The sequence below is a fragment of the Coffea arabica genome, chromosome 7c (assembly GCF_036785885.1).
Source record: "Coffea arabica cultivar ET-39 chromosome 7c, Coffea Arabica ET-39 HiFi, whole genome shotgun sequence".
NCBI classification, from domain to species: Eukaryota; Viridiplantae; Streptophyta; class Magnoliopsida; order Gentianales; family Rubiaceae; genus Coffea; species Coffea arabica.
Genome location: NC_092322.1, coordinates 10755021 through 10780480, shown reverse-complemented (window position 1 = coordinate 10780480; position 25460 = coordinate 10755021). Strand labels below are relative to the sequence as shown.

The 25460-nt window shown below is 35.4% G+C and overlaps 3 protein-coding genes across 6 annotated transcripts; 1 reads left to right on the top strand and 2 right to left on the bottom strand.

Annotated features, from left to right (window-relative positions):
* Positions 1–1006: 1006 nt before the first annotated feature.
* LOC113698462 (transcription factor bHLH94) lies at positions 1007–2750 on the bottom strand. Its single transcript, XM_027218287.2, has 3 exons — positions 2221–2750; positions 1556–1960; positions 1007–1284 (listed from the first exon to the last, which is right to left on the bottom strand). Exons 1-3 carry the CDS (start codon positions 2611–2613, stop codon positions 1189–1191), a joined length of 894 nt encoding a protein of 297 aa, XP_027074088.1. The 5' UTR covers positions 2614–2750; the 3' UTR covers positions 1007–1188.
* Positions 2751–12353: 9603 nt separating this feature from the next.
* LOC113699952 (probable glucan 1,3-beta-glucosidase A) lies at positions 12354–18105 on the top strand. 3 transcript variants are annotated; one of them, XM_027220304.2, is made up of 10 exons: positions 12354–12705; positions 13432–13547; positions 13653–13772; positions 14284–14469; positions 15101–15259; positions 15778–15947; positions 16036–16188; positions 16711–17063; positions 17315–17500; positions 17765–18105. In XM_027220304.2, the coding sequence occupies exons 1-10, from the start codon at positions 12633–12635 to the stop codon at positions 17848–17850; spliced, it is 1602 nt and encodes a 533-aa protein (XP_027076105.1). In that variant the 5' UTR covers positions 12354–12632; the 3' UTR covers positions 17851–18105. The 3 variants fall into 3 exon arrangements, with proteins under 3 accessions (XP_027076105.1, XP_027076104.1, XP_027076107.1); XM_027220303.2 differs by having other exon boundaries at positions 12683–13299; XM_027220306.2 differs by lacking the exon at positions 14284–14469 and having other exon boundaries at positions 12683–13299.
* LOC113699951 (uncharacterized) lies at positions 18066–24794 on the bottom strand. 2 transcript variants are annotated; one of them, XM_027220302.2, is made up of 8 exons: positions 24524–24794; positions 24185–24301; positions 21944–22170; positions 21633–21844; positions 21428–21530; positions 20711–21081; positions 19977–20475; positions 18066–19296 (listed from the first exon to the last, which is right to left on the bottom strand). In XM_027220302.2, the coding sequence occupies exons 1-8, from the start codon at positions 24660–24662 to the stop codon at positions 18148–18150; spliced, it is 2817 nt and encodes a 938-aa protein (XP_027076103.2). In that variant the 5' UTR covers positions 24663–24794; the 3' UTR covers positions 18066–18147. The 2 variants fall into 2 exon arrangements, with proteins under 2 accessions (XP_027076103.2, XP_071913855.1); XM_072057754.1 differs by having other exon boundaries at positions 24496–24668.
* Positions 24795–25460: the final 666 nt, after the last annotated feature.

The window sequence follows — 25460 nt, the reverse complement described above, 5'->3', positions numbered from 1 at the left end:
CAATCATGTAGTAGTATTTTCATTTTGCGGCAAACGGCGAATTATTTGCAAAGCTTTCAACCTTTTAGAGACCCGCAGCCACCATCCCGAGAAGTACCAAATTTGGGGAAGGCAACGACTCAGTTTCCTCATACAATCCAAAACCAAAAAAAAAAAAAAAAAAAGGTCGTGGGTCCACATGCTTGTGATTTTTTGGCACACAAGATCTTTCCCATTTATATTGAAAGATTCCCCCCACAAAATTTGCAGATATACTTTAATGAAAAACACCCACCCCACAAAATTAACAAATACAAACTTCATTGCTGGTATAAGATATTTGGACGTTTTGAAGCCTTGTTTGGATTGGAGTTTTTCAAAAAAAAAAAATTTTTCTAAAGTTTTTCATAATCACATTTTTGAATCTTTTTTTTTTTTAATCACACATTCATTAAATTGCGTGATTTAGGTGAATTTTGGACCTTTTAAGCCTTGTTTGGATTGGAGTTTTGCAAAGAAAAATTTTACGTTTTTCATAATGATACTTTTGAATCATTTTTTTAAATCTCACATTCATCAAATCACGCGATTCGAGTAAATTCTGGACCTTTCGAATCCTTGTTTGGATTAGAGTTTTCTAAAGAAAAATTTTACTTTTTTCATAATCATATTTTTTAATCATTCTTTTATTTCACATTCATCGTAAGCCTTGTTTGATATTTATCTCTTTTGTAATCTCTTACACAAGAACGTAAGAATATCGTTAATGAAAGTGAAACGCTAGAGTATTAGCCTTTAGAAAATTATTCGGGTGCTACCAGGATTCGGAGGCGTAAACTTTGGGTCATGTCTCAATCAAGTAGGCCCACCTTGAGAGGCCCATGTTGTCAATTGATGTAACATTCAGTTAGCTTTTGATGACACAGAATTTTGAGAAGTTAATTATTAGTGTTCTAGTTGGCAAAACAAATTAGGAATTAGCCATTGCATGGTACGGGAACAGAATATTCCTCTGGAAAACATAGAATTAAAAATTAACAAACTGCAAATCTATTTACTTCAAATCAAATTATATATGTATAAAAATATTGCAAAATACAGAATGGTTGTGACAATAATGAAGATAACAACTAGTTTTCAAGAATAATGGAAGATGAAAGGCTGGGGTGATGGCATGGCACGGCACGGCACCATATTTAAGCTTTCTTCTCAGCTGGACACCGCCTCCTCATGTATCATGCCCACCAAATCATGCACAGCAGTGGCTATTTCATTCACTGAAGTTAGCTGACAATCATCTTCAACCTATTTTGTACCAAAAATTTTGGTTAATTTTCACACGAACGATATTTTTTTTCAAGCAGGGGACGATGGAATTTAAGAAGTGGGAAGAGAGAAGGTGAACTTGAATCCAGAACCTCTCGTTCTTCATAACTCGATATTAGCCACTAGACTGAAGTCTTATCGTCTTACACTAATAATATTAAAGAATGGAAAGCAATAACATGCTAAATAAGATAGCGTGTAATATTCAATGCGTCTAAACAAAATAAGCTACAGACTAAGTTGAACTTACCTTGACACTAAAAGAATAGAGTACCAAATGGTCTCTCGTAGTAATGTTCAAGTGAAGGATGGCAAGGCTCAAAGAGTGAAACCCTGTGATTATTGTCAATAGCTGTTTTGGTCTTCTTCTCGTCAGTAGCTTAATATTGGCATGGTTTTCTGCCATGGTCACTTCAACATCAGCTATTGTAGAGTGCTTCTCAGCCATGGCATCGTCAGCGGCCATGGAATTATCCATGTTTTGCCGACTTGGACAGGTTGAGTACTGAGGAAAAGTGAAGAAATTGTCGAAGAGGTTGGAGTGAATGGTGGACGATTGCTGCTTCACTTGTTTGTGTGATTGAAGAAATTGGAGGAGTTGTTCAAGCTCCTTCACAAAATTAATGGCTCCCCCTACGATTGATGCTTGGTCCCCCTGCTTACATTAATAAGTTAAAGGAGCAAAAGGTTAATTAATTAAGCAACTGTCGTACTATTATTAATCATTTCAATTACGCAAAAACAGTGCCGATATTGTCAGTTTCTGCATTCATCATCATTCAACATTTGTGATTCTTAACTTTGGGAATTGTGTTAATCGTTATTATTTTACGTGCACCTAAACCTATACATGGCCAACCCACCTAAATTATGCAAAAATATTCGTGTGTTGTGTGTTGTGTGTGTAAAATATACCCTTTGAGCGTAGGAAGGTGGCATCATCGATCGGAGGACGGCGAGATAATCATTCATTTGCCGCCGGCGATTTCTTTCCACAGCAATGTGAGTCATCCGCTGGTTCTCCATTTCTTCCTTATTCTTGAAGCTTTTGGTCCGCCTTCTTCTCTTCCTGCCAGGCATAACAACCGGAGCTGGATTACTTCCGGCTATCGATCCCTCAACAGTGCTTGTATCCGATGAAGAATTGATGCTGCTCTCCCAAGCCCCACTTATCAAGCCTTGCTCAAAAATTTCAGAGTTGATTTTTCCTTGATTTTCATGGATTCCAAGGCCCCATAGGTCACAAAATTCTTGGTTACAACCATAACTAAAAGGATCTTGTTGAAAAACTATGGTTTCTAAGGCCATTCTCTTAACTATTGTTCACTTCTTTCTTTTTTCTTGGCCAGCTAATGCATGTGAAAGGGAAAACTGTCTTTGTCCTCCTTATATAGGCCTCATCAAGTCCTAGAATTGATAAATGCAAGTTGAACCAAAATCAATTGTTTATGTTTAAGAATTACAGCAGTTACACACGTGAGGCCGTGTCTTGACATGTATGTGCCCTCATGGGGGAGAGAGGGGGCAAGAGAGAAGGCATTTCTCTTTTTCAATTGATGAATCATCTAAGACCTTTGATGTTCTTGCCAAACTTGCCAATAAGGTAAAAGAAGTAATATTATAACAATTTTTATGATTGTTATATTTGGAAACATTAAACGTGTGGGCTAGACACACACACACCCACGCTTTTACCAAAAGAAATTCGAGGCTAACTTTCTTCCCAAATAGTGTACGTAATTGCCATTTTTATATATCCTGCTGCTACTTCATTTTTTTTTTTAATCTTTAGGTGAGAAGGTTCGAATCCACACTCTCTCGTTTACACTCTCTTTTCTTGTAGTTTCGTATCACTCAATTCATTCTTCCCTCTATCTTGCTACTTGATAAGGGGGAAAACTGAGCAATTATGTAACCAAGGACTGTAATTAGATAGTATCCAAATCTATGGACATGGGGCGATTCAGTTGAGTCCTGTCTGATTACTTTTAATTGGTCTAAATTTATACGATTTCGGTCAGTGAAAAATATATTAATCTTGCAAGAATTACATTAATTGAATATAAATGGTCAATATTCTAGAGGACTTGCCGAGTTCACTATGTGAAGTATCTCAAGAAATCATTCGCCAAGAAACTCTAAAAACGTGAGGATATTGACATCGAATACTGTTACTGGCAGTCCGACTACTTAGTAGTTTTTTGTAAAAAAAAAAAAAAAATGTAAAGAAAAAGGTGTCAATAAACATTAGCTATTCTAAAATTGTGAAAACATGTATCTACTGTACATCTGCTGCATTAGAAAATTACTGCTTTAAAAATGCTAGCACATAGGTCCAATATATAGGGAGTCAAGGAATAATTACTTGATAATTCCATAATGAACTGTCTCACAGTTTTCATCACGACAATTATTAGTGTCATGACAACTTTAAATGGCATAAAAATCCCAAATGGAAAAGGTCATCCAAACAAGAAGCAATGCTAGATTGCAATCAAATTTCTTGCAATTCTCCAACAATCTGTGGAGCCTAAAAGATCAAATAAGACACCTCAATCAACTCATGGATGGTAGTCAATCCTTTCTTTCATCACCTACCACGGTTTCGACTCTTTTTGTTCCTCAAGCAAAGAAGTTTGTAGTACTAAAAACCAAATTGATGCATTAGCAGCTTTCTTTCTTGGTCAAGCACCATCAAGATTTGATTTCGCATTTTTGTAAGGTCCTGGCTTGTCTTCACTCGGTCACCATCTATGTTTGTGCATGCCCTAAATCATTAAAGGAAAGAAGACTTGAGAGAGAGAGAGAGAGAATATAAATACAGTAATTTTGAGGACAGACATGGGACGTTTAACAGAGATAAGTCAGTACGCATTGAAGAAAAAAGAATCCATGTGAGTCCTGACCCCTCAAAACCAAAGCCAATCTGCAATCATCAATGACAAAGACCATGAATTTAGATAGGGCGCCAATTCCAAAGATTTTCTGCTTTTGTGTTCGAACCAACATGCACCTTTTAGCTTGTGGTCTTCACAGTAATCAAACCTTTTCGTGCTAAACAAATTTCAAAGAAACATTTCTTCTTCCTCACTCATGCACATGTAATAAAGAACGGGTGCATAATTTTGGGTGTGGGTGAAAACTGCTTTCTGACTCATCAGACTGCAATATATACTCTAGTTGTTTCGGCTCCTAAAGTTCAATTGTAGCTTTTGGTTGGAATTTTGTGCTTCGAGCAATGATATTCGGACCCTATCTTCTGCCTGAATGATTAGTCTTGCAACTTTTCTTGTTTCCCCTTAAGCATTGAACATTTATTAATTATGGTGCCGAGCCAAGTCTCCCCAAAAGAAAAGGAACATCACAATCATAGCCATACTCTTTTATCTATATTTGGACATCCACTTTTACAGTTCAACAGATAAAATAGGTTAAACTGCAATTAAAATGTGACAAAAAGAAAAAAGTGACTGTTCTTTATGGCATTAATACTAGCTAGATTGACTCGCCATTAATAGAGGTGGTCTCGAACTTACATTTACTGTACCACCTTTTGGCATTAGCCTCAATTTCAAATATTCTGATCATTGCTAAGCAAATTGAAAATGGTCGAACGTTCTCCTGTACATGCAGCATAACTCCCTCTTGCAAGGCCCGTAATTCATGCATGGTGGAAATAGATATATTCATTGCTTTTGTCTCGACCTCTCTATATATTATATTAATTAACACGCCCTATTTTAAATAGTAAAAAAATTGTAGTTGGGACCATAATAGAAAATCGGTATAGCAAAGCTTGATTTACGGTATATATACCACTAAATGGGATCCATTTGGAGAAAAGATTCGCAACTGTATACTTGGCCAAACTGCAGGAACCTTTGGTTTCCAGCAATTTGTCAATATTGAATCCTATAACTTACTAGTGCAAGATTTGTTAATGAAATGCATCGATGACAGAAAAAAGTTGGTATGCATAATTACCAAGGTCCACTTTTTAGCCTAATAATTTCCGAAAATATGAGCAAGGGCCACTTGATTTGCGAATTTTCAGTGTGTTGAAACGGAATATTGTTCAAAGATATGCATGGTCTGGTTGACGATATGGTAGGATGTGCAAATCTTAGTCAAACCAATAGTTATTATGCCCATTGGATTGGAGGACTCAGTTTTTATATCTTTAGGTGCAGTTTTAGTTTGATATAAGATTCAACAACTGGCTAGTAAACTTAATCCTGTTTGTCATGGGAGACATATAAAATGGTCATCCAACTCAGTTCCAGTGCTAAAGTAGATAACGTGTTCATTTTTTTTTTGTTAAAATGCATAATATGTAATAGAGATATTGCAAATCAAACGACTCTGAAGGTTCTTTTTATTTGATAAGAAACTCTCATATACATTCTTGTATTAGTAAGTTATATATGAGCAATCTCTAATTCATGGAATAGCTTAAATTACAAGCACCTGTTTCAAGATAATGAAGTTGTTCTCTACCCTTTTTTTTTTTTTTTGTTGATAGCTAGCATGTGCTTATAAATTAGCACATATTTCTTGATCTAGCCAATTGTATACACTAAACCGGCCGGAAATGCAAGCAAATACAAAATTGAGAAGCGAATAAAATACTAATTTGTCTTGTTGCCCGTTTCAACGACTAAGCAAAAAGGGGGATAGCATAGCACAGTCAAAATTATCCGGAAAAAATTAACAAAAATCGAAGAATATATATGAGACAAAGATGGCAAGCCATCATTTTCTCTCCTTGAGCAAGCAAGAACACTCGAACCTTTGATGTTAGGTTATTAATTCCAAGCTTTGGCGGTCTCCATCAGAAGGGGTACGTTTAAACAACTAAAGATGATATCTCATCTAACTGGCAACATTTTGAATGTATCAGAAAAAACATTGTTTAAAAGATTCGATACCGACTGAGTATTTATGAACAAGTTGGTTATTGCTAGTGTTCATCCCCATCAAAGCCTTTTGTCTAATACGTAATCAGCATTATTAATAAGTATTATAATTATTCTCTCAAACAAAATAACTCCAAATGCACGTACTGTGGCAAAATGACATGACAATTAGAGACTGCCTTTGGAATAATAAATGTTGCAAAATGGATTTAAGAAACGTAGAAATCAGCTTTAGCTTGACCATGCAATATATGCCTCATTTGACCCTCGAATGCATGCATGAGATTACGAGGAGATTGATTCTTCGTTGGTTTTTTGAGCCTTTTTTTTTTTAATATATATATATATATATATATATATATATATATATATAACTTTTCTCGGTATTCTCAACTTTATGAGACAGTGAAGATCTGATTCATTCTTCCTTAGGAGTGAAAAATTGATAGCTCCCCGACATATTAATTCTAGGCTTGTTCAAGCTTTTAGTAAAAAAAAAAAAAATCTATGCTGTAATTTGTAAACCATGCATCTTTCACTTAATTACCATCTCTTACTTATTTGAATCAACAGAGGGGAGGGAGGGTTGGTGGGGGAAGAACCCAAAAACATTGATGAGAAATTCATCTTGCTGGTTCATCAAAATAAAGGTGTAAGAAATCATGTTGAAGCCAGTAAATTAGAACCTTCCTTTGTGTTTAGTGCCAGATTTTTGAACAGACAACAGTAGTGTTATACGAGTTGCTGCCATGGCGTCCACTTTAGTCTCTAAACAAAGTTATCCATAAATAAATCCTAATTTTTTTTTTCCAGAAAAATTGAAATTAAAGATCAATGGATACAAATTCTTGATTAGCAATATGACTTTAATTAAGCATCGCCTAATTTCTAACTTTTCAGCTATATCTTACTTTTGTGGCAATATGGAACAAGCCAGCAATATTCTATCAATATCTGGTATGGTGAGTTTGAAGAATCATCACAAAACAAAATGCAGAGAATCTAGTTTACCGTTATTGCTCAATAAAGGAGGAACACTAAAACTTTCTGGTCTACCTTATTTTCTGTCTCACCCTCTACCACCTCTTTTCTTGATGAAAGTCCTTAGAATATATGTATATATTCTTCTGGGCTTATCTAGAAAATAAATGCATGCACCTCTAAAGATGAGATTGATTTTTCAAATCAAAATAAATAGCAGACTACGAAACTTAACTCGTGAAATTGATTACTTATACTAGAATCCCGTGAAGAGATATTGTTTCAGCCCCAGTGTTACTGCAAATAAGCTTTTCTTTAGTTTTATGCTAAATGTTTGTTCCTTATTTCGATTAGTAGCTAATTTAGATACTAATTTATATTTTTGGTCAAAGATTGCCAAAGAATAGTAGTTGTGATAGATATACTATCACATTTTAGATCTAGCATTACGGGTTTTATTCTATCATAAACCCAAGCGTTGATTGCGGACCTAAGATTCCGGCATCTACAGTCTTGTTTTCTAGTTTTCCTTTTCTTAACATTATTTTTTTTCTTTTGTCAATCATTTTCTTAACATTATTGTGATGCTAACTTTTTTGCTTTTTCTGTGAGAGTTATAGTATTTTGATTGCTCAGTTTGCACCTTCTAGGAACATGAGATAGGAAGGAGTACATTATCGTCACAACTTGCATGTCAATGGATGGGGTTTGGATTGAATCCTGATCTAAATTCATTAAATTTACTGAAATCTAGACTCAGACCCGGATCCAAATCTTTATGGGTCTAACAAAGTAAATCTAGTCCCGGACCTTTATGGGTTTGAGTATCCAATGAGTATCTATGGATAGTTTTCTAAATATACAATGAGGAACTAAAGTAAGACTATTTTAAAAATATATAAAGTTCAAAAATAACATAAATACCATTGACTTTTTGTTTCCAAATAATAAAATTAACATTTAAGAAATTGAATCCAATATTATGAAATTAAAGAAAGAAGTGTTATCAACTACTTCTATTTATTTTCAAAGTTTCATTTGCATCCACATCTAGTATTTCATTTAAATACGTACCTTTACTTGTTCTCATTTTTCTGAAAAATGTTTGTATCACTTATAATGCCAATTAGGATTAGCTTGAAAAAAAAAATAAAACAACCATAGCATATATAAATATTTAGCCTTATTCAAAAAATATATTTTTGTATCTCTTTTCCCTAAACTTCAACATGAATCTGGGTAGAGCCTGATTTGTATTTAAATTTAGATATGAATCATAGAAAATCAAACCTTACCTAAACTTATGACTCTCTTATGGGGTTTGGATTTGGGTAGAGTCTAAATTTGAGAAATTATATCTAAACATTATCCAAAAATATTGTGTCTGGATTGAATTTGGGTAAGACCTGACCCACCCATTGACATACTTTCACAAGCTACTATGGGCAATAAAATCTTTCCACGAATTTAACTTTGCATGATAAAGTAACTTCCTAAATTTTTGGGAAAATTTGATTAGTCCTTTAAACCTTGTCAAAAAAAAAAATACCAAATTCGCTCAACAAATTCGTTTGTGATTTAACATGCATTCAATCATGTAAAAAGAGACTGTTGATCTCAGCAATCCTTAAGCCAAAAAATAGTACTAGTAATAATTGCTTGCTTGCCCGTATGGAAGATTGATGACATGTTGCTTTTAGGGAAAGGATCAAACTTCGAAGTTTCAATGAAAGTCACAACAACAATTCGAAATACCAAAACTAGGATTATGACTTAACCACTAACAGCCATGCACAATTAACATTATTTGCATTATTTGGGAATGATGGAGTATTTATTATTTCTGTCTCACGCTTTGTAGATACATCAGAAAGTATAGCCATCAGGATGGGACATACAGGACAACAAAATATTATTATGTATAATCATACGTACAAAGTTAGGTTAAGCCTTCGTCTGCTCTTCCTTACAGAGAATGTTCTACACATAAAAAATATCCTAAGAAATTAGTCTATGAATAATAGGATGTGACATGTTCATTCGCCTTTATGCCTTTGAGAAGGACAGGTTCTTTGTTTATTCATTCTGGCCAAGACCTCGGCTGCTGCCAAGAAACACTACGGTCCCATGCACATGAAAGCAGCGGCTTTGCAAAAACCAGTTTCTCTGCTTTCGGATTAGGTTTTGAAGCGAGGCTTCGAATGCTATTACGGCCAAAGCAAAATTTTAGGAGATGAAGGAAATTATAATGTTTCTTTTTTGAAGCAAGTGTAGCAGGATAGAAGAGGAGTCATCATCTATAACTGTCAGGGGGGAAAATTGGATCTTGGAACTATTGCGGTTCTCCATTCTTCTTCATCATTATGGCGTTTGAATCACAGTCGTCTGATTCTCCAACTTGCTATCTTCACTGCAAGTTTTCAAAACTTTAACTAGCGTTCGTGACCTGTACTCAATTGCATACAGAGTATCTTTCTAGTCCATGGAAGATTCCCTTCAAATCGAAGATCCCACAATTGTTTAGTTAATATTATTTTTACCAGCTGAGTACCATGCATAAACGCCTATATATAGTCAAATGCTACAAGCAACTAAAACAACATTTTACTGTTCATACGTGACGTGAGCTGAACTATATATCAAAAGACTAAAATGACTCACATCGACATTTTAATCATATTAACAAAAATTTTGAGTTACTCCGGTCATTGCCAACTAGTTTTAAAAATGAAATCGAAATTCTTCGTCACGATATCAGAGATATAGACCTTGATATTCTAAGAATTTTCAACTACGTTGACAACATCTTGGGTTACTCCACTCATCATCGTTAATTAGCGAAAGTTTAAGTTGTTTATCATAAGCTCAAATCAATAGATCACGAGCTTTGAAATTACCATCAATGCGTACAGAATGCCCTGCGACATATTTTAGGCAAATGCATACCCTCATTGGATTCACGGAGTGAATATTTATATGGTTTTAACTCTTGTGCAATGCTAAAACTGTAAAGTCCCCATGCTTACGAGGGGAACAGACTTTTAGTTTCATTTCAGTAATGTATCTAATTTTTATAAATGTATGCAACGGGACGTCCTTGTTATTGTCTCCATCTTTTCTCCCATTCACACCCTCATCAAAATCTTTTTATCTCTTTGTGTCTGCCCCTGAGAGCCGTCAATTTATGCGAAAAGTCTAAAGAGAACGTAAAATTGAATAATTCCCTTTCCCTCCAGGTTCGTGCACATTGAACATATAACACGCAAATCAGCCAATCATTTCACCAACTTGGTTATATTAAATTTAAAACTGTCTTTTCTTTTCTTTTCTTTTTTTGGTCAAAAACTGTCTTTACATGCGAGTGAAAAACCGAATTTGACAGCACAATTGTCAACTTTCAGCCAGCACACAGGGCCTCACGAAACTAAATATCTTATGCTACTATTTCTTTTTCTTTTTCTTTTTCCTTTTTTTACTTTGTTTGGGGAACCATTGTTTTACTATTGGGCCAACGGGCCACCCAACCATCATTGCTTGCAGATAGCTAAATGATGGACGGGAAAGGATCGGCCCAATTAATAACGGGCTGTTCTCCTGTAATACTAGTCGAATGGGCGCCTCGCGCGCGGCGTGGCATCAAAGCCTTTCCAAACGTTCTGATCTCATCTCTTTCTTCATTTCCGTAAACTGGTGTAGCAGACCGTATAAAATATCCTCCTGGCCTAGGAATCCTATTTCAAAAGTTTTCCAACTGTCACTCAATCACATGACTACTTGATCTTAACCAAAATAATATAGACATAGTAATAACATCTTTCTCCAACGATTGGTGCAATTCTGCCCCACTTTCATGAAAATTGAATTGCTGGTTAATGGTAAATTATGGTTGGGCTTTTCTCTAATAGTAGGTATTCAATCACCAATTTCCGCCGCTAGAAGTTTGCTATTAGGTTTTGTTTTGGGTTGAGATGAATAACAGGTAATGGGGGGGGGGGGGGGTTAGGTTTTGTAATTATTAGTGAATGCTTAACTAAGTTTTGCGCTGTTAGTCCCTTACATTTCTGGTCAATAGTGGGGTGGTTTGCCAATTTTATCCTTTAAAAATTGGGTGTGTGATGTAAGCGCGAAACAAATCGGCCAAATTTTGCTCGAAAAATGAAAAGGGACCAAAGGTTATCATTTTTATATTGTTAGGGATTAAAATTAATCTTTTTTGTTTAGGACTAAATTTTCACATCAACAATAAGCAAGGGAAATTGGTACAATTCTCCCAAATAGTTAAGATTGTTGGGCACACATCCATGTATAATTGTTCGGAAAAAAAATTATTTAAATGGAGAGGTAACGCAAGTGTGATGGTTGCCAGAAGAATTTTGTGCAGCATATACATCAAATTACTTAAAAATTTGAGAGGAAGATTGGGTCACTAGAAATGCCTACCTTTCATTTTCATGGGCATTTATCAACCAATAAAACCAAAGTCTTGTTCACGATAGGGCATCTATCAAAAGAAAAAAAAAAAAAAAAATTTGTCTTGTTCATAGTATCGTTATCTGTACTGCAAAGATTTGGATGATTTTATGTTTTGCTTCTTATTGAGGCATACAACTGGATGTGAAAGGAAAGCTCGGTAAAATACATTATCTCCTCTTGGCTTTTAGTCATAATCCTTAAGGGAAAAAACTGGGCTCCAATTGAATTTGGAGAGGCCAGACAAACATAAAAATTGGCGAATTATTTAATGCAGATTGCAGCATAATTGGTGTTTCTTCGAGAATTCGAGAGAAACCTGTGTCAAATTAATCGATTAATAATTATTGAATTTTCAGGAAACAAAAAAGAACTAAAATATGATGTTTATGAAGTCACTGCAAAATATGACAAGGCCAAGGTGAATCAATGCAGAGTGAATTTGAGGAAACATTTGTTATATTGTTCTTGAATTTTATTACTTATGTTCATGTTATTTTTTTTATTCTGTGTCTTAAAGAGCATAATGACAAGGCCAAGGTTAACTCATAAAAGAATTATGATATTGTTATCCACCAACATGATACTTTAGCATTGAAAATTCAATTTAATCAACAAAAGTCCTAAGGGAGTAAGATGGAAGAATTCTTACCTGTGTACTTTTTTTTCCATCCGGTGCCTTTTGAAGAATCCTGCTTACATTGATATTTCACTAGTTCATCTATTCTTAGCAAGATCATAACGAAAAATTCCAGCAAGCGAAAAAAAAATTAGAAAAAAAAAGAGAAAACAGTGGGAGCAGGGCAGGAGCACATTCTTATTTGCAAGTTGGCGAAGTCATTCTCAATTGAAAAATAGTAGAATCTATCACTCTTTAGTCTTTAGAGCTCGAGCAGAAAGCAGATTGGAAGCCATGCAGTGATATTTGAAGTTGCTGAATGAGGAATACAAGTTACACAGATGTATCCCTTTTGGCTTTTCCCAACTCTGTTATACCAGTACTCGCCAGCTATCGTAAACCCACAGAAAAAAGGTCAAAAAATGCTTACTTTCTGAACAATTTTACTGCTACTTAGTAACCTCTGGTTTCTTAGCCAATCAAGAATCAAGAGATTTCGAAACAAAAGCCAAATCTTCAAGCAAAGTTACCACCTTTTTTATTCTCCCTTTTCGCCTGTTCTCTATCCCTTTGCCTCATTACATATTCACACTTCTCTTCCAGTTCTATTTCTACATTTCTTTCTCTGACTGGAGAATGTAAATGTGTTCTTTTCTTGTCCCGTCTGATCAAAGGATTGTTCGGAAAGTTCTTAATAATGCAATTAAATATTGAAAACCCAAGTTAGATCCTAGTCTTTTATCATTTTATGGTTGTCTGCAAACTGAGTTATGGAATTAATTGAGTGATAAGGAAGGTATTGTTGAGATTCTCCACCTTCTTCAAAAGTAATCTTTTCTCTTTTTCTCTTTATTTGGCTTCTACACGCTTTCTGCTGAAGATGGATTCTTCGAAAATCTTCGACGATAGTGTCTGATTCTTGCTGCATTTTCATGGGACTTGCTTTCTGCAAAAGAACCATTGCATTTCTTCTTTCTTGTTGGATGCTTTTCTGCGTTGCATGCTCAGGTTTGCCGCGCTTTAAGAATTTCGTTTTGAGAATTTTATCTAGATGAATTGTAGAAATTATAGAATTTCAACAACTTAGTGGATGGTTTTCTTGTTTTCGTTGTTAATTTTGTTATAATTTTGTAAATCAAGTGGAGGGACTGCATGAAGATTCAAAAGTAAGAGGAGTGAACTTGGGTGGTTGGTTAGTAATAGAAGGGTGGATAAAGCCTTCTCTTTTTGACGGAATTCCCAATGGAGAAATGCTTGTAAGTTATTCTGTTTGATATTTGGTTTATTTATTACTCTCACTGTGTTTGTAGTTAGTTTCTTTATTGGAATTACTAATTTAGTATGTGTTGATTGCAATGTAGGATGGAACAGAGGTGCAATTAAAGTCCGTGATGTTGCAGAAGTATGTCTCAGCTGATAATGGAGGTGGGATGAATGTTACAGTTGATAGAGATACTCCTTCATCATGGGAAACTTTCAGGGTGAGAGGACTAATTTAGTTTTTTGAAGCTTGATTTCCTGTCTTCTTGAAATTATCCCCCTCAATAAGCTGATTGATTTCATTGTAACCAAGTTTGAGAGTTTATGAAGTTTCCCAGTTGGTGTTTTAGTAATTTGATAAATCCCATTTGCATTATTGCTTTAAAGCTTTTTCCCTGTCTGAATTGTGTTTTCTTTAGCAGCAGGAATACATTTTTCATAGTTAGGTTGATCACATTTACAGTCATGCTCAGGAAATTTTACTTTTCTGCGTCTCCTTCCATATCCATTTGCAAACGCCTTTCCTCTGAGATCATGAGGCAGTGAATTATTTTATACCAGTTACTAAACAAAGTGGCTTTTTCTAACTCATCCAGTACGAAACTTGCAGTAGTGATGCTTCTGCTTAATGTGCAGTTTTTATGTACCCCAAATAATAAAGTTCTGATATGCCATAAAAATCTGGATTTGCAAATTTCTGATTATTTGACAAGATGATTTCTTTCTGAGCAGTTATGGAGAGTCTCTGAATCAATCTTTCAGTTTCGTACTTCTCAAGGCCAATTTCTGACTTGCAATGGCAGTGGAAGTGTGGTGACTGCCAGTGCAGAATCAGCTTCTGCTACAGAAACCTTTTCCCTTGAGAGAAACAAGGAGAATAGGATTCACATTAAACTTAAAAGTGGAACTTATCTCCAGGTTCTTTTTTTTTTTTTTTTTTCTTAAACTTCTCTATCCAAAATCGGCCATTTGGTTGTCAAATGTTTTTAATTACTGATTTAGACGGATTAATATTTCCAATGCAAAGCTTGTTTTCCATCTTGAACCATAGTACTTGACTTTGGTAATCATTCAAATTTTGTTGTTAATTGTTTAATTTTGGGCAAAAAGTAAACAAAAGAAGATTTTGTGTAGAAGTTTTGGCAATAATTACTAGAGATGATGATTCAATTATGACTATAGGAAACAATTTTGGAAATCATTAACCTGAGGAAAGTGATAAAGATGGTCAAGATAGCTATATAAGTTTGTATTTGCTCTGTTTTCCATGCTTGGAGAAAAGTATTCAAATGATTTAACACCACATAGAGCATCTTAGGATGGTACCAACATTTTGACCAAGGAGATTGGCATTTTAGAGTTCTTGCTTTATTTCTTGTTATGTTCTATACAAGTTGTTGTTTCTTTCTTTGTTCTTCAGAAATGTTACTGGTGAATCACCAATACTGACAAATAGAGTTTTCAGTCTATTTCAGTGATCAAATAGCCTGTGTATTAGTGAGTGAATATAAAAGGGAAAGTGTGAGAGTTTTGTGCTACATTTGTTTAGGCTTCAAACTTGAACCAGCTCACAGCAGACTATCCTGGAACACCTGGTTGGGATGATAATGCTGCCACATTCGAGATGACCATAACAGCAAATAACCTGCATGGTGATTACCAGCTTGCTAATGGATATGGGTACAATAAAGGAAAAGCGGTTCTTAAGGTAACAATCTCGTTCCTGGTTTGATAAGGAAACCATCATCAGTTAGAGATCCTATGTGTTATATAAATCTTTTTTCTGTCGCCTTTAGTTATGTTGTCTTGATTGGTGCTAGATGTCAAATTATGGGATGATCTCCATAAATGAATATTTTTGTCTTAAAGAGGTGAAACTGCATTAAATGCTTCATCTGCAGAAAATGCTTGCACATATTCTGACGTACTTCGCAATTCCCACTTCTTATGGTGAATAGCACATAAAACTGTCTTTGGTATTACAATGTCATTATTATATAGGAGGCACTTGCATGACATTCTGAAATCTAATTCAGGAATGGATGGGAACACGGTGTCCTACAAGAAGTTTGTCTTCCTCTTCTTATTTGCTTTATTACTTATTTGATTGTCCATATATCCTGTATTCAAAGTGTTTCATTTAAAGCGCCAATGCTATTATTGGAACAAATATTTTCTGGTCAAAGACTTCCCCTTTTCTGATCTTACATGAAATGGTCATTCCAGAAGCACAGAAACACATTCATCACCATCGAAGATTTTGACTTTCTGTACAGAAATGGGATAAATACTGTTAGAATACCAGTTGGTTGGTGGATAGCTTTTGATCCCAATCCTCCAGCTCCTTTCATTGCTGGCAGCTTGGAAGCTCTCGATAATGCATTTTCATGGGCTCTGTACGTCGTCTGTTTTCCCTTTTTGTTTCAATATATAGGCAAATTCAGATTTACCATTTTCATACAACCAAAATGCTTTTTCTGACAGAGCCTACAGCATAAAGTGCATAATAGACCTTCATGCCGCTCCAGGCTCACAAAATGGAATGGAACATAGTGCCAGTAGGGATGGTACAACGGGGTGGCCATCTCCAGATTTCATCTTACAAACATTGGATGTCATTGAATTCCTCGCTTCCAGGTAAGCTCAGGCCACATACAGCTTCTTGTTTCCTCCTTCAGTTATCAATTGGTAGAATTAATTCACTTTGCAGTTCATAGTTGTTTTTAACAGAGTTGAAACCAAAACTAGAGTCTACATGTTATTGTTACTCATACATCTTATGTCCTAATAGATGATTGTACAAATTTAGTTCGGTCTTACTTCACCTCCCTCTCCATGGAATGCTTGCTCGTTCAAAATTAGTCCATGAAACAAGTAAACTCTAGATTTCTGTTAAATATTTCTATTACAGAAGATTAAGAGCGTATGATTAGAGATAGACAGTAATTTTGTTTCTCATGTCTCTAACTCTCTTCATTGGCCAACCACTTCCGTTCAACATGTAGAGCTTATTTCTGTCTGATGACAATTTGATGGTTGCGCAAATTTATACTGTGCTGTCTACCTCATCCATCTAGCTTTGTGTTTGTACATTTGATTTATTACTTTGTCTAAAACAATACAAGGAAATAGTAAAGTAATTAACTTTGATGCCTGCAGATATGCCCAGCATCCTTCCTTGCTGGGAATTGAACTTCTAAATGAGCCATGGGCTGCCACAGTTCCATTGGATGTCCTTGTTTCATTTTATGAGCAGGGATATCAGATTGTTCGTAAATACTCGTCCAGTGCGTATGTGATATTCTGCCAGAGAATTGGAGATGCAGATCCATTTGAACTCTATCAAGCTAACTTAGGCTCAATAAACACAGTGGTTGATTTGCACTACTACAATATGTTTGACCCATCCTTTTCTAACATGAGTACACTGGCCAATATTGAATTCATATACAAGAGCAGAGAATCCCAAATACAAGCTCTAAACAGTGCCAATGGTCCACTTGTTTTTGTAGGTAAGCAACTATACCGGCTTGTCCACTTTTTTCTTTGGAATAGCCTATTGCAATTGGTCTAGACTCTCAATTTGTAGTACCTTATAAGAAATGAGTGTTTTAGCTTAGCAAGAGTTGATAACTTAATTAACTTGAACTTTTTTTGAGTAGTTGTAATAAGAACCAGTATCAATCAGCTTAACTATTATAACTGAACCTTGTTAGGAGTTTAAGATGCAGAATCATGACACTCAGTAATAAACTGATTTCAGGTGAGTGGGTGAATGAGTGGAATCAGACCACTGGAACCCAAACAGATTATCAAAATTTTGGCACAGCCCAGTTAGAGGTGTATAATGCAGCTTCCTTTGGGTGGGCTTATTGGACACTCAAAAATGACAGGATGCACTGGGATTTTGAGTGGAACATCCGCAACAACTATCTTCAACTACAGCTGGGTAAGATCTCCACGTATTATTAATCTCTTCTAGGATTTGATCAAACTGCAACAATTTTATGAAATTTATTCATTAGTGTGTCAAAGTCACTACCATCTGACTTGGTTTCGGTATTGGGGATGCACATAGTACTAGGCATTGCCCGTTCCCTATTGAACAAATCCTTAAATGAGTGAAGTTGATGCGATCAAATGCGTCAGCTAAACTGGTTTTTCTATGTTCATTCAAATCGTCTGCCTACATCATAAAACATTACTTTTGCAGGTTGTACGTCAAGCAGGCAAATTTCAAACATAATCCTGTTGCTTGTATTGGTGTGCTGCTGCTTCTTTCAACATCATTTGTTGTGAGAGATGGTGTTAAAACTTCTGTTATGGCACAAAAATCAGTGACAAAATCTGAAAGTAGCTTATTCTTTGCCTCTTCTGCTCAGGCACAAGCATCACACTCTAATGTTTTTTTATTATTTGAAGGTGATGCTGGAAAAAGAATGTTCCAAAACCCCCATCAACAAGGGGAATAGTCTTGTTACAACATCGTAGCTAAATTTTGTAATACACTGGAATACAAAATGAAAATGCATGCTTTTAAGTTTCTTTCAACTATTTGTGATGTTAGAAAACCGCCTGTTTGGCTGAATCTGCTGTCTAAAGCCACTTCTCGTACACCATAATATAAGCTTGCTTAACAATTTGTCCGAAAATAAAATATCCTAAAAAGAGAACAACTAGAAAGCCAAAGTATGATAGTGGTAGTGAAACCAGTCCAAGTACTGTTCCCAGAGGTGTGTAAGGAATTGCAATGCCTACTGCAGAAATCAGAACTGTGGAACATAAAACAGGCCAGGAAGCCACCTCTTGGATGAACGGAATCTTGTCTGTCCGAATCAAGTGGATGATTAAGGTCTGCATTAGAAGTCCTTCAACGAACAAAGCAGAATGGATGAAATTGTCTGCTACAGATGATTTCTTCTTATAATAAAACCAAAGGAACAGGAGAGCTACTAAATCACATATAGAACAAACAGGACCATTCCACAATGTAAACATGGTTAAGCCTCCGAGAGACCATCTTTGTGGAATCTTGACATAATCGTCTTCTATATTGTCCCATGGGATTACAATTTGGCCCAAACTATATAAGAAGCTCTGCACAAGTAGTTGCTTTGGCGTCAATGGTTCAAACCCAAAAAATATGGTTGCAATGAGAATTGAAACAATACTTCCCAGATTGGCAATTACTGATATTCTGATGTACTTCATTGTGTTCCCAAATGTAAGCCGACCTTGCTCCACACCAGCCACCAGAACATTAAGATCCTTTTCAAGTAAGATAATATCAGAAGATTCCTTTGCAATTGATGCGCCTGAATCAACAGAGATACCGACGTTGGCAGCATCCAATGCAAGCGAGTCATTTACTCCATCTCCCAGGAACCCTACAATATGGTTGCCCCCTGTCTGCAAAGATTGCACCACTCGAAGTTTCTGAGTTGGGGTGAGCTTAGCCAAAACTGTTGCTCTTTTCACATTCTCATGGAAAGAGTCATTGTCAAGTAACTCAAGTTCAGGGCCTGTAGTAACATGAGTGGTTCTAATCCCAACTTCTTTGCAAACCCTTATTGCAAGGGATAGCGCATCCCCTGTTAATACCTTTGCTTTTACTCCCTTTTCAGCTAGGTTCCACAAAGCTTGCTTTGCTGAATCCTTTGGTGGGTCAAAAAAAGTTATGAGGCCTAAGAAAACCATGTCAGATTCGATGTGTTCATCATAAACCATGCTTCTGCTATCTGTTATCTGAAAGAAAGACAATAGCTGTTGGAAGTAGATACAAGGTTGACTAAAATATCAAATGTAATTCGTGCAGTTAATGCTTTATATATTTAAACCAAAACTTTGATCTTGCTTGTAGTTTTATGAGCGATATTAGACCAATATCTAGCATTTCACTGATTAGCATTATTTGGTACAAAACTGTAAGGTACAGTCATATATGCATGGTATATTTTATTCAAACATCGTACCAAATGTTGCACACCAGAAACACAAACATTTAACTGTAATTTGATCCTATCTCCTGAACAGAGAGAGAGAGAGAGAGAGAGAGAGAGAGAGGGAGAGAGAGCTACCTTTGAACCAGAATAGTGGTCAACAAAATAGAATTTCACAAATGTGGATAAGTTTTCATGTCTGAATTTCCATATACTTGAGTAAAGAAGAGACTTTGTGCTGAAGGCAAGGCAAATTGCGTAAGAAACAACGCATGATCGAAGCTTGCGTGCTGTTCTTAGATTAAGTGAAGAAAAGTTAACTACTTTCCTCCATGCCAATGACAAATCAGTAAGAAGCAATAAAAAATTGCATAAAAGTGTAAACTATCTATGAATGATAGACTGGGAAGAATCAGAGGAGTTTATCGAATGAAAACAAACAAGAAGCACAGATATCAGAACCAATGAAAAGAGTTATGCACACACCATCTGAAGCCTTTTGACTGCTACAGCCAGAAGCCTTAATCCTTGACTACTTAGTTCTTCTGCCATATTTAAGATCCTTTGATAGGCCTCAGCGGAGAATGCCAAAGTATCACCACTATCAACATGCTCGATAAAGGAACAAACTTTTATCACTTCCTCCAGTGCTCCTTTAGTTATCACAATTCTGTCAGTAAAGTAGTTGCTCACACAATTTTCAGTCATTCTTGTTTCCAAAATAACGGATATCCTTCTACGCGTAAAATCAAAAGGAATCTCATCTACCTTACTCCATTCAGATGGCTGAAACCTGAAGCCACTTGTATATACATGTGCCATTATGGCATCATCCAAAGGATACCTCTGTTGTGTTTTGAAGAAAGCATTTAGGAAAGCAAGTCTTAGGACCTTCTCTTTTTGCAAGCCCCAGCTGTCAAAGTAATTGATCATGATTGCAGTATTCTTGGTAAGAGTACCAGTTTTGTCAATGCATATAATGTCCCTACAATAGAGAGTAAAGCAGTCAATAATTTAGAACAGCCATGTGTTTTCATACAATCATCTGCATCATAAAATTGATGTGGGAGACTTAAGATGTGGAGAAAGGTATAAACGTTACAGTCTGTTATGCAAAATGGAAGTCAACAGTAATTGCGATAAACAACTCAACAAGTTCTGTGCTTATCAAGTCTGAGCACTGACATTTCACAGACAATGCTGAAGTAAATTCATCTTACATGGATCCCATGTCTCGTATAGCTCTTAAGCTTTTGACTATGCATCTATCTCTGGCCATAGCAAGTGCTCCTTTAGCAAGACTAGTGTTAATGATGAGCGGAAGCATCTGAGGAGTGAGTGCACTAGCAACTGACATACCAAACAGTATGCTCTCACTTGGTTCACCTGATGAATAATAATCAATGATGACTATTATGCTGACCACTATAAGCATGAGGCTAATGAGTATATAGGAGATGTGTCGGATGCCTCTCTCAAAGCCGTCTGGTTGCTTCAGCTTCCCTGTAGTTGAAAAAATTGTGCTCATATAAGTCTTGGATCCAGTGGAGACAACCAGACCAGTTCCAATCCCTGTTACTACAGTTGTTCCCTAAGACAAAAAGAGGAACCCATACTCTCCTCAGCTACTTTGTTAAGAACTGGCCACACAAGCAAAATAAATCTATATCAATTCTTTTGTTATTAGCTATCAACTAATACCACTGAAGGCACAATGAAGTAGAGAATTAACCACCCCTTTTTAATGTTCTATGTTGCCACTCACCAACTAGAGAAAAATGAAAAAATGCTTATATACTCCACCCATTTAAATCTGTTCCTCAAGAAGTAGACCCCGGTCCTGTGTCCAAAATAGCTTATATACTCCAACAACCATATGGCAACATACATACTATAACATCATGCAGACAATAGAGCAAGAAATATTGTGGACTAACCATGAAGCATATATTCTTTAAATCCAGCAACGGAGTGCTTGAATCTTCTCTGATATCAGCTGTTTTCTCTGTAGCTCCAAATTCTCCTGTCAGTGAGGACTGACTGTTTCATGAGGCAGTAAGTATCACGAGTTAAACAACGGAATTTACGCTACAAAATCTGCTGATTTCAGTATCAATTATAAGGAGAACCTTTAGCCTATACCTCACTACCAGATTTTTTGAAGTTAGTAGCCTCACATCACCAGGAAAGAGGTCCCCAGGTTCAAAAATGATAATATCACCTGGGACAACATTCTTTTGATCAACTTGAACAACTAATTCTGTCTGAACTGTTCTACCAGCGCACCTTTGAACTTTTACTGGGAAGCTTAGAAATTCAGACAACTTCATTGCCGCTTTTGAGCTACTGTATTCCTGACATTCACAAATACACACCTTCAGGTGTCATGTTTCGCATGTAAGAAAAATATGATAACTACCATAGAAAAATTGAACCAATAAACTAGACAATACCTGGTAAAATCGAAGGGAGACACTAATGAAGACTAGTACAAGCATGATGCATCCGTTTGGTTCGTCGCTAGCAATGTAAGATAAAACTGACAAAACAATGAGGATGATGTGGAATGGATGAAATAAGGCATTCCAAAGAAGATGCCACCATCTGGGGAATTTAGTGTGAATTGGAATGTTTGGCCCGGTTTCCTTCAGTCTCCTTTCAGCCTCCCTGAAGCTCAAACCTGCAGAGAAAATTTGTGAATTGAGTCTAAAAACTGATGACAACAAGCCATTTTCCAAGCAATGTGCAAAATCACTATTAGAATACTTTGTTATTCTTAAGGAATATCAGTAAACCATAGATGAAAATGAGCTGACAAACCTGAACCAATATGAGAATGGCTTATATGCTGTACCAAATGCTCCTAATTGACAAGCACTAGCATTCTACCAAATGTCTACTAGATATTGTACTTAAAATCCACAAAAAAAAAAAAGAAAGAAAGAAATTGTAGAGAGGAGATCAGCTTAAGTATCATTTTAAGGGGTTCATTGGAAAGGAAGTGGTTATTGTTAGAAATATTTCCTTTATTTGGGTTGCCACTAATTATTTATTTTGTCAAAATAAGTTAAATAAGACTGGTAAAACCTATTGCAAATTTGCAATATAATCTATTGCTGTCTACACCTAGCTCTATTTCAGTCAAATTATTTGAGTGTAGTCTGTAAGCTGTAGGTAGGGCATGGGAGGATTCAAATCAGAAATTAGGGCTTGGTCTTCTTTCCCATCTATAACACTACAGCTTATATTAGAAGTAATTTGCCCCATTAAGAGCCACCATCCAAAATTCGAGAGGGAGAGAGAGCACCTAATCTAAATACGTGAACCTCAATGTATCGCATACATTCATTGCGTGGATCTAATATCTTCTCCCCAACCTCGTCATTGTTAATAATGATACACGTTTAATGTTTATCATTGTATTCAATTGCTTAGTATTGAAGTATGGTAAATCCAACAATTGTAACGTAATTATATGGGGGTTAATTTTCTATACACTAACTAATAACTAATAGTGTATATACTAGCACTAGTTGATGTATGCCATATATGTAAAATATATATATATATATATATATATATATATAAATTCAAATTGGAATTAAGTGACATGCATTCAAGGGTGCTGATGATGAATATATTGGCAGTGTACATAAGATTAATCTTAATTATATCATCCCTCCAATAGCTATTGATATAATCAAAAGTAGGCAAATATGTCCAACTTTTACTGCAAAAGGTTAAGGGATAATTTCAGAAACCTCCCCTGAAGTTTGTAAAAATTATCGCTTAACACCCTTGAACTTTGAAAAAAGTTCACTTGCCTCTCCTATTTTTTACTTTTCATAACATTATAAACCCATTTTAATAATGCATTATTAAGAAACTAATTTTTGGATAGAGAATATGTTTTCATTCCAATATTGCTCTTTTCTATGCACCTTTTTTTGTTTTCATAATTAGTCTTTTTAATCCCTTAAACTTTAGAAACTTGGCCGATATGATTTTGTAGTTAAAAATTATAGACTGTTAACAAGATTGAAAGATTTTTTAATAGTTTTCATGTCATCAGTTGACACAATAAATATGAAATTTATAAATTCACAAACATTTTTTACTAAAGCATCTCAAATGAGTTTTTAGTCATTGAAAGCATCTCAAATGAGTTTGTAAACATAATTTTAAACATGTTTTCTTTTCCAGTTTTCAGAAATTCTAACAATTTGAAAAACTCCTCAAGTTGATTGCAAAACACTTCATAGTAAATTAATAATATTACTTGGCTTGAAAATACCTTAAATATACTCTTAAAAATTAAATTATGTATACATTAAAGTGCCTACTATAATGTTGTACCCTACTAAAATTGCGCGTACACACTATTTGTTTATTGATTTCAAGCTTTTCTTAATATACTTTTAATTTTGGAAAAAGAGCAAGACAACAAAGGGCACATTTGAAAATGAAAATAATTTCTCTATCCAAAAATGAGTTTTTAAAAAAATAATATATCTTAAAATGGGCTGATAATGTTATCAAAGGTCAAAAGTAGAGGATATAAGTGATATTTTTCAAAGTTCAGGAATGCTAAGTGAAATTGTTGGAAACTTCGAGGGAGATTTCTGAAATTACCCGAAAGATTAAATCAAAGAATATTCTAGCAAAAACAGAGCAAATTTGCTGAAAAGTCTAACCTCTTTCAGTTGATCGCACATATTCATAGACCAAATCCTTCCCAGATTGAGCCAATGCATATAGCCACGAGTATACCTTCGCTTCCCCTTCAGTCCTCGATCCCCCATCAATTGTCTCTGTTATAAAAAGTTTCAAGAAAAAACCCATCTCAAATGCAATCTAGAAAACCCAATAAACAACAAAAGATTCATATTTACAAATTTTAATTGCAGTGATTAATCAACTACGCTCCCTGGTTTACTAAGTTTAGCAGAAGAAACTACTATCTTCAAATCCAACACAATAAATGGCAAAACAAAGAGGAATTTACAAGTACAGAGGGACGAATGCTTATTTACTTCCAAAGAAGCGCTGCCAAAGGCCCCAGAATGATTTTGTGAGACCATTTCTCGAAGCATTGTTGTTGCCAGTGACTAGATTTTGGCGAATTTCTTCTGTTGTCTGAGAAGGCAATCTTTTGTTGAAAATGTGGAGCATTTTGGTGTTTCCCACAGAATGAACGCTTTAGTTGAAAAATACAGAGTCAGCAGATATTTATGGTACACACAAATACTAAAACTAGGATAATTAGTTGGCTGTTACTAAGTATGTTGTCGGGAGATTTTGAAAGTTTGAAGAGAAGGTGAAAGGGAACAAGATTAGTTAAATTTTGATGATGAAAAGGAAAGATAGATGTGATGAAGATGTTGGTTACCAACTACCAGCAGTGGGTTTCATACGAACTCAGGAAGGGTAGGTTTGGCCGTTGGATGCCTTATTTGAAAGACTTTGGCGCCTCCCCACAACTGTCAACTGAGGAGATCAGGCATCTGCAATTCCCGTGGAAAAAAATTGCACCAATAGTCAGTAAAATAAGGGCGGATATAATGCGTACAAAAAGATTGTTTGAAAATAATACGATATTCAATGCAAAAAAACCTGTTTGGCAAAATTACGTGTATAAAATCGTATGTGATTAGTAGGAATATATTTGAAAGTTATGAAACTAAAACGAGGGGCTACAATTGCTATATTTTTCGAAGATTATGCTACATTCATACGGATTTTAACCCTTATTCTTATATATGAGACGTTATATGTCATTGTTATTTTGTATGTAATCAAGTCATATATATGTATTAGAGCCCAACAACATCCCATGTTCCTCAATTATCAGGGATTGGCAATAATCACCAATCATTTTGTAGAAAGATGTTATAAATTCATATGGCTTAAAGGAATTCTTGATCTATTGGTGGCTTAATTTCTTTGCGCTAGCCATGGATTCCCTTTACG

Coding starts and splice junctions, on each gene's coding strand:
- LOC113699952 (XM_027220303.2), top strand. CDS start 13,224: ATGGGACTTGCTTTCTGCAAAAGAACCATTGCATTTCTTCTTTCTTGT. Junction 13,773..14,283: donor CATCATGGGAAACTTTCAGG/GTGAGAGGACTA, acceptor CTTTCTGAGCAG/TTATGGAGAGTCTCTGAATC. Junction 16,189..16,710: donor ATTGAATTCCTCGCTTCCAG/GTAAGCTCAGGC, acceptor TGATGCCTGCAG/ATATGCCCAGCATCCTTCCT.
- LOC113698462 (XM_027218287.2), bottom strand. CDS start 2,613: ATGGCCTTAGAAACCATAGTTTTTCAACAAGATCCTTTTAGTTATGGT. Junction 1,961..2,220: donor CACCTTCCTACGCTCAAAGG/GTATATTTTACA, acceptor TAATGTAAGCAG/GGGGACCAAGCATCAATCGT. Junction 1,285..1,555: donor TCTATTCTTTTAGTGTCAAG/GTAAGTTCAACT, acceptor GGTACAAAATAG/GTTGAAGATGATTGTCAGCT.
- LOC113699951 (XM_027220302.2), bottom strand. CDS start 24,662: ATGCTCCACATTTTCAACAAAAGATTGCCTTCTCAGACAACAGAAGAA. Junction 21,845..21,943: donor TCTCCCTTCGATTTTACCAG/GTATTGTCTAGT, acceptor TGTGAATGTCAG/GAATACAGTAGCTCAAAAGC. Junction 19,297..19,976: donor CAGTCAAAAGGCTTCAGATG/GTGTGTGCATAA, acceptor TCTTTCTTTCAG/ATAACAGATAGCAGAAGCAT.